This window comes from Octopus bimaculoides, chromosome 29 (assembly GCF_046866305.1).
Source record: "Octopus bimaculoides isolate indiv1 chromosome 29, ASM4686630v1, whole genome shotgun sequence".
In the NCBI taxonomy this organism is placed as follows: domain Eukaryota; kingdom Metazoa; phylum Mollusca; class Cephalopoda; order Octopoda; family Octopodidae; genus Octopus; species Octopus bimaculoides.
This window is the reverse complement of record NC_142956.1, coordinates 7287255-7296728: the sequence shown is the minus strand read 5'-3', so window position 1 is coordinate 7296728 and position 9474 is coordinate 7287255. Positions and strand designations below refer to the sequence as shown.

At 33.3% G+C, this 9474-nt stretch overlaps 1 protein-coding gene across 1 annotated transcript in view; it reads left to right on the top strand.

The window, feature by feature from the left end:
* The window catches only part of LOC149130322 (adhesion G protein-coupled receptor G4-like), a 38331-nt gene that overhangs the window by 6626 nt on the left and 22231 nt on the right, over positions 1-9474 (top strand). Inside the window, exons 3-5 of the mRNA XM_089345714.1 lie at positions 901-1084; positions 6430-6521; positions 8564-8616. Coding sequence (XP_089201840.1) covers positions 901-1084; positions 6430-6521; positions 8564-8616 — 329 coding nt within the window. The remainder of the gene's footprint in view (positions 1-900; positions 1085-6429; positions 6522-8563; positions 8617-9474) is intronic.

Sequence of the window (9474 nt, the reverse complement as noted above, 5' to 3'; positions counted from 1 at the left end):
AAGGAATAGGGAAATTCAAAAGATGGCTTTGGTCTAACGCTAGAACGTCAGAGATGTTTACATGAAATTTGGTATTCCACAGGCATGTTTCGAAACTTTCTAGCCAAAGGGCTGTTTAAACCAATATATATATATATATATATATATATATATATATATATATATATATATATATATATATATATGCTATTGTTTATAGCTTATCTGCTTCAAGATCCAACGTTCTAGAAAGAATATTAAGAATGGTGTCATGGTCCCGTGATTCTTCTATATCTAGATAACTTTTCTCTTCACATTTTATGCGAGTATTTTTATTTCAGGGTTATAAAATATTCCTGAAGAAGGGAAACAGTTTTTGTATCCATTTATGCATATTCTGGTTATTGCCATGACTTGAACGTCTAAGTGCGGCCATTTATTTTGATTATCATCTTTTACGAAGGGTACCGGTGTGTTCATTTCTGTTGTTGCTGGTGTTTGAAATCGTGACTGTTCATACATTTTGCACAGAGGATTCAATGTACTTTCCCCCGAGTAAGAAGTTCTGACCGAATTATACAGAATTATAATTATTTGTCATTTCCTCTCAATGTGTGTGTGTGTGTGCGTGCGTGTGTGTACATGTGTGTGCGTGTTTATGCACGATCATGTGTTTATGTGCTTTTGATGACCATATTGACACGTGATATGAGAACGTTACATATTCAGGGCATTTATAAACATCCTTTAAATGCATTAAGTATAAATAAAATTTACAGGGAATAACTTATGCAGTCATCTTTCAACATTTCCTTTGTTGTCTTTTGATAATTTTAAGAGCAATGACTCATAGTTTTCCATCTTCAGTATCTCCTGTGCTGTTGTCGTAGTAATATATGATTTCTGGGTTTACTGTTACAGCTTGTGTGCCACACCAAATTATCAAGGGATGGCGTTAAAATGAAATCTGAAAAATCCTGCCGCACATACAGAAAATGTCTTTATGCTATGAGAAACAATGTCTATAAATGCAATAAATTGACAAATGGCTCTTCCTGTGTTGCTTGTTGCATCGGAAACTTATGTAACAAGATCGATTTCATAGGTCAGTGTTGTTTGTTTCCTGATATAATAGAACCTGCTTTATTACAGATGAAAGGTTAAACACATTTAAATAGTTATTGTATCTTGCTTACCTTATTTACCTGTTTCAGTCATTAGACTTCGACCATGCTGGGGCACCGCATTAAAGAATTTTAGTGAAATGGATGAACCCCAGTTGTTTTTTTAAGCCCGGTTCTTATTCTATTAATCTTTTTTAACTAACCGCATAGATACGGGGATGCAAACACTCCAACACCGGTTATGAAGAGGTGATCGTGTGACAAACACAGACATAATCAAACAGACACAGGCACGCGCATATATATATATATATATATATTATTAACAAAATAGGAGATGGAATGTGTAATACAGTTTCTTGAGACCAACATGTTTCGACCCGTCGTTCTGGGTCTCTTCGGGTAACCTAAATTCTGCCGGTGCTTTACTAATCATCTATTTATCCATTTTGTATAATTTTCGCATATATTTATATATATATATACATACAGACACCCCCACCCCCACCCCCGCATATATATATATATATATATATACAGAAGTGTCAACGACCTCAAGTAGCATCTTTAACAAAGACTTTCGGTGGGATTGCAAACAGCACTACTTGCAGTTTGAAACGTTACAACTGTTTTTCTTTTTGTTCTTTTTTTAACTTGATGCTCAAGCGAATATCATCACAAACTGTGTGCAATGCAGAAACAAGAGACTGAAGGCCCATTTCTGAGTGACTGACTAGATCACAATCGTCAGCGTATAAGTGTTCCCTACTGAGTGGAGGGAAAACCTTTGTCTTGAATATCAGTCTGGTCAGATTAAAAACGTTACCTGTTGTTCGAGATTTTATTTAAATCCCCTCGTCGGCGTTTTGCAAAGCGTGTGACGTCCCAACAGCAAATTATATTGCAAAGACGATGGTTGTATCAAGCTCCCCTTGCTTTACCCCATATTTCACAGCGAAATATTCACAAAGCCTACCACCAACATTAACGCTAGCCTTCATATCTTAAAGCAAAGCTACGATCATATTCACAAATTTTTCTGGCCCACCTATTTCCATTAGACGTAGCCACAGAGCATTTCGACTAACAGTATCGAATGACTGGTTTAAATCAACAAAAGAATGGTAATCTGGAAATAGAAATACATCTGCGAATACAAAGTGCAGCAGAAGCATTTGGTGCTTTGGAGTCACGCGTTTGGTGTCGACGACATATAAATAACACAATATTGGCCCTTTACAAATCGGTGGTCTTACCATCACTGTTGTATTCTTTTGGAACTTGGACGTGTTGCAAAAGACATTTCACACTGATAAAATGATTCCACCAAACAAGCCTTCGCTGCATTGTAAGCATTTAATGGGACTTTTTCATTCCAGAGGCAAATATCTTTGCGTCAGCAGGCATCTCCTCATTTAAATCAATGATTTTGAAAAGAAACCAAATGAGATAGTTTGGCCATATTGTTCGAATGGCAGCTGAACGCATACACAAGCATCTGTCTTATGGCCAGCTTGCTGAGGAGAAACGCAATTGGTGTAAACGAAGAGTTTTAAGGATGTCATAAGGATTACCATGAAGCGACTTGAAATGGATCCAAAGGCCTTGTTTCGGATCGAACTGGATGGCGAACAAAAGTGTGGAATGGAGTGAAATTGTTTCAGGAGGCCAGGATGAAACATACTAGACTTAAGTGAGATATACAGAAGAATGTTGCGATCGAGAGAGTGAATATCTGATGTAATAACAGATTGTTAACTAATGATGGATGCTTTGGGTGGTTTATCATTTAAGTTTTTAACAAAAGATAGCTTCTGGGAGTACCCAGCGTTAGAGAGAGCTTGATTATAATGATGAGCGTGATCACTAAAAATATTTTCGTTTGAGGATAACTTAGTCTATCGGAAACAGCTGGGCTGTGGTATTAATTATACAGGGCGGGTGATTAGATAATGTGCCAATATAACTTGTGGTTTCTTCTGGCTTTCTATAAGAGTAGTGAAGGCCTTTATCTATGTCTAATGTAGCATCTAAGAAATCAACTATCTTGTTGGTCATGAATTGAAGTTTCAGATTAAATGATTTAAAAAATGTTTAATCTTTTTTTCTAATTCTTTCTAAAGTACTTTTGCTATTGGTGGGGTATATGAAGAGGGTGTCATCTCTGTATAGACCCCCCTGAAGGCCTGGTACCTCCGAGAATAGCCTCTTAACTAGAAAGGCCTTGACTACGTCAGTCACCTGAGCTGCATCGCTCGAGCCCATGGCCACATCGAAGTTATCAGGGGTATCCGACCTAGTCCAAAGCTTACCCTCGAATTCAATTATTGTCTTCCTAGCTAAGAGCATGATGCCAATTTTTTTTTCTCTAGCTATAAGTGAAAGGTTACGAGCATATATTAGGGACTTATTCAATAAAATTGAAGAAATTCTTGAGTAGTAATTCGATATGTCGAATTGTATAAATGGGCAATTGTTCCTACAAGTAATAGAGTTGAACCAACTTGAAACGTCATCAGTGTTAACCCATATGTTGAGCGGAATGTGAGGCTTAATCTGGGGAATTATTGAGTCCAGAATGGTCTTAATATGCCTGCCTATATCCGCACACACAACCATATATATATATATATATATATATATATATATATGTATATATATATATATATATATATATATATATATATATATATATATATATATATATATATATATATATATATATATATATATATATATATATATATATATATATATATATATATATATATATATATATATATATATATATATATATATATATATATATGTATATATATATATATATATATATATATATATATATATATATATATATATATATATACACACTTATACATACATACATACATATATACCTGCATACATACATACACACATACATACATGCATACATACACGCATACATGCATGCATACATGCATTCATACATATATACGTACATACATACATACATATATATATATATATATATATATATATATATATATATATATATATATATATATATATATATATATATATATATATATATGTATATATATATATGTGTGTGCGTGTGTGTGTGTGTGTGTGTGTGTGTGTGTGTGTGTGTGTGTGTGTGTATGTATGCATATATAAGGATAATTCACAAAAAAACAACAGACGAAGACAGTTGGTGTAGAAAACAAATAGATGTATTAGTATAACGCTCGGGAATTGAAAAAGTATTTAGCGTTTCGAGCCTACGCTTTCCACAGAAAGGAACACAGAAAGAAACAAGGAGAGAAACAAGGAGAGAAAAAAATCTTCGTAGTGGTGAGCGATCTATCATGTATGTATAAATGTGTATATATATGTGTGTGTGCGTGTGTTTAAACATTTGTAGTAAAGATACAAATATGGCGAATTCTTATCACTCTCTGTAAGTTAAAAAATTACTGAACAGCATCTTTAATCGATATTTAAAATCTATTGTGATCTCATGAAAGGTATTTTCATTACATGACAAATCTCAGAGAAACAACAGCCAGTCTGTTTATATACATACCAAATCCAGAATGTTTACAGAACTGGAGCTACTACTTTGCATAATGTGGATTTGTGCGTATATATATACGTGTATATATATATATATATATATATATATATATATATATATATATATATATATATATATATATATATATATATTTAAAGAACGGAGTAAACGCATATTATAACTGCATACTTTTATACATATATATATATATATATACGAATATATGTAAAGGTATTCATATATGTGTGTGCGTGTGTGTGAGTATGAGAGTGTGTGTATGTCTCTCTATATATAAATTGATAAGTTGATTCAAGGATCAAAGTGTAGGAGGTTAGTGAGATTCAAGCAATTCCGTAGAAGATATGAAAAAAATAACTTTTGAGAAAAGTTGTCGTTTATTGGCGCAGAAGTATGTGAACCTTTCTCGTATCGAAGTACGGTTAGCTGAAATCGGTTAAATTTTTACTTCATGGTTACCAACTGCGATTGTTGCATATGCGAATAAGCATCCAAAATTTAGGGAATGTTGTAGATAGAATCCAGGTTATATATGTATCATACCTCGCAGAACTTCGGAAGTAGTAAATTATCCAAACGAAGGGTAGAACACGTGTTACTCTTCAGAACAAGGATTTTCCAATTCTTCAAAATATTTTTTTTTATTCGTTTTCAGTAGCTGAAAATTTCTGACCTAAATTTCAGTAGAGAGTTAGGAATCCTAGATCTGAAAAGGATTTGAGCTTTTTGTGCTAAACATAACCTACATTTATTTGAGCCAGTAACATACGGTGTGGATTTCTGAGGTTCTTTTCCACTTAAACGCATGCGTTATTTTGTTAGCTTTCAAACTCAAACATGGATATATAACTTAGTAGCCTTTCTTTTATTCTTATATCGGTAACATTTATAAATATATTTTGATGAATTGAAAAATTCCGCCTATCCTTGATTAACTTGTTGATATTTTTCCATCCTTATAATTTAAGGTCTAAGGGGAGAACTCTTTTAATTTTTATCTTTCTTATTTTTTGCACTTAGTTTTAAATTTTTCGTTTTCCGTTTTCTTAACCTTCCATGTTTTCTATATGTTCCCTTACCAGCTTTTTCACGTTTTCTCTCTTATTCAAATTTATTCATTCGTTATGATATGTAGCTTGTGCCCGAAGAATATGCTTGTGATATTTCTCAACATATGAAACTATTACTAGCACATAAAGACATGTATTGTGTCCTTTAAATAAATGTGTGTGTGTGTTTACGATGATGTATTTACGTGAATGTGCATTTATGCGTAATATATTGTGTGAGAAGATACGCGTATATGACTGTTTTCGATCTATGCGTTTGTATGAATGTGGGTTTATATCTATGTATGTGTATGATTATATTCATGTAATTTCTGTCAGTTGGTTCAAATATTCTTCTTTCTGATTAAATCGGTGAGATACTTGTGGACAACAAGCGGTGGTAAAGCTGTAACTATGATAAAGTAACAGAATATAAACGGGCCAATATTTTACTTATTTTGCAAGTTCCTTTGAACTGCATAGGCTCTCTTGTGCCATCAACAAAAGAAATATGATCATGTGGAATTCATGCATTTGTCAGTTGTAAATTAAGTGAATCCCTTGTCAGCTTCACTCATCTCAATAAAACTCACCTCACTGTTATTATATTGATAATTATATTTATATCTTCATGATATCCATGACATATCCCTCATCTACGAAAGCAATGATTGTCTTCTATTTTTATATCCTTCCATAGGCTGGGACACTACCTTTCTATTACCTCTGATTTTCAATTCGACGTTTAAATTCAATGAAAATAAAAGTCTTGCTGAAAATATATCTAGAGTTGTGAGTAGCAATTTATTTTCTCTCTCTCTCTTTCATGCTGCGCGCAACACACACACACACACACACACACACACACACACACACACACACACACACACACACACACACACACACACACACACACACACACACACACACACACACACACACACACACATGTATGTGTGTGCATATATATATATATATATATATATATATATATATATATATAATAGAAATATGTTACAAAAACAAAATAGAAACTATACGTGGAAATGTAAGGGGAAAGTAAGCAGAAAAATAAGCGAAAATGCACACTGGAAATCGAAAAAGTAAAGGCTTTTTATGAAAAGTAACCAAAGATATATACAATTAGATGAACAGAGCTAGAAATAAAGGCAATAAAAGTCATTATTGTGAGTTGTTAAAGAGATTTAAAAGCATACCGGTTTCGTAATATTACTAATCATTGCATTGAATGCACAGAAAGCACTTAATAGCGTTGAAATAATTTGATCCTACTCTTCGAAACGTTTACAAAGGATCAAGTCATCGGGGTAAATAGTACGGATAAGTTGAATTCAAGGGGGCAGATATGGAGTCAGTGATGCAAATGAACGGATAAAACTAACTCCTTGTGCTTCATGTACTGAATGCATATATATATATATATGTATATATATATATATATATATATATATATATATATATATATATATATATATATATATATATATATATATATATATATGTATGTATAGATAGATAGATAGATAGATAGATAGATAGATAGATAGATAGGTACATACATACATATATATGTATATATATATATATATATATATATATATATATATATATATATATATATATATATATATATATATATATATATAAATATATATCAAAATAAGCAACAAGGATATCCAAACGTACGATCGTTTCATGCAACCCCATTTAATTTAACAATGCGGTTATTACATCAATTTAATATGCAGAGCAATCCTCAACTGCACAGACATGGAATTTAATTAAATTAGTAGAACAAATGGACACATTAGTATAATTATACCTAACATCTTCAAGAAGTTAAGGAAACAGATAAAGAACATGCTGGCTTCACTCCAGCATAGAAGTTACTAAGTTATCAAGAAGATATACATTGTTACAGACTCTGCCTGTCACTGATTTGTTTGTTTTTATAGGGTCAATTTTCATTTATGGGCTACTTTATCAGATCCGTGTATATCTACGGCTGAGAGAACAAGGGCATTATCTGTTAGGGGTAGGGCCGACGGAGCAGACAGAAATCATAGTTGGTATAGTCATAAAATCAAGATTTATTAGAAGCAATATCATGAGGTTAGGTAAAGGAAATCTTAAAACAAGATGTTCGCTGACAATTAAGGGGGTCGCCCACTAGAAGACCTTTGATAATGAAACAGGGTAAGTCTTATCATGTAGGACTATAGTTAAATGTTTTACACACTGTTGCTATATTGTAAACAGTTAAAGTTTAGGGTTATTCAGAGGATTATTAAGAAGAATATTATATATAAGAAAAGGATAGAAATTTATGAATACTTTTGAGTATATACCAAACATTTACCACAACAGAGAGAGGAAGAGAAATTATCCAGAAATAGTTTAATATTTTCTGTCTTTTTCTTAAATTTCGATAAGCATTCGACGCTAGGTAAAGCCTTACTGAATGTGAGAATGTGAGAAAACTTTCGCCCGACCTCTAGGAAGAACATGAGAGAAATAGATAACCTATTAAGTATAAAGAAATGTACATTAGTGATTAGTGTGTTAGACTCATAGTAAGATTGTAATTTCGATTTCAAGACGGGGCAACGCGTTGTGTTCATTTACGTTGCTTCTGTCTACTCAGCTGGCAAAAATGTGTAACTCTGCAACGGACAGGCGGAGAATATATACGCCATTCAAACCTGGAAACCGGCCTCAATGAACTTGACATGGCCCGAGAGGGGAGCATCTATTTTATTTGATATATGTATATATATATACACACATTTTATACATGTATAAAACTATTGCAGATGGAGCGTGAATTATCAAACCTGACAGGAACTTTCGAAATGCAGTATTGTGGGTAAGCAAAGTGCTATCTACCACTTTTCAAATTCTGTTTATTGTAGGTCAAAATATTCCCATGTAAATTTTTACGTATTAAACATTACAACTTGTGATCCATCATATACTGATACATACATTCAATCAAATGTTGAGCTGTATAGATATTATTAAAATGGCAAAGAGACTTACATATAGATATATACAGTGAACTACAAGGGGTTTTCATTAAAGGTTTCCTCTGACCCACGTCTGTTTATTGCAGGAAATGAAACTTGTAAAGCCACAATTATACATGTCTCTACATATCACGTTATAAATTGTAGCCTTCCACTTATTATTCGTTTGCCTTTTACGGCTTCTGAAGTGGACTACGGTGTTATAATAGAGGCAGTTGAATGCAGATCAATGATCAGATTCTTATACTTGTAAGGACGTACACTAAAAGAGACTTCCGATGAAATGAAAGAAGTTGATGGTGACGATGCACCATCATACGATGTAGTCAAGTACTGGCATCACCAGGTTAAATGTAGTCGAACATGGATGGAAACAGCTCTTATTCCTGGGTGACAACATCCCGTCTTTCATGCCGACATCATCCATATATTTTAAGCCGCCGTTTTGTAGCAACTAGCCTAAGAAGAGAAAATAAGTGTTGGGTCCATGGAAAAAATCATTCACGACTCTTTGCATATGTGGACGTTCTCTGAAAAATGGATTCCTCAGATGATCGCACATGTTTAGAAGCTGGAACGGGTGAATTTCTCTCAGGTTCTTTTGGCAATGTGCCAAGAAAACGAGGACTTTTACGGCAGGCTTTTCACGCAGAATGAAGCATGGCTCCATCACTATCATCCTGAGACTAAAGACCCCA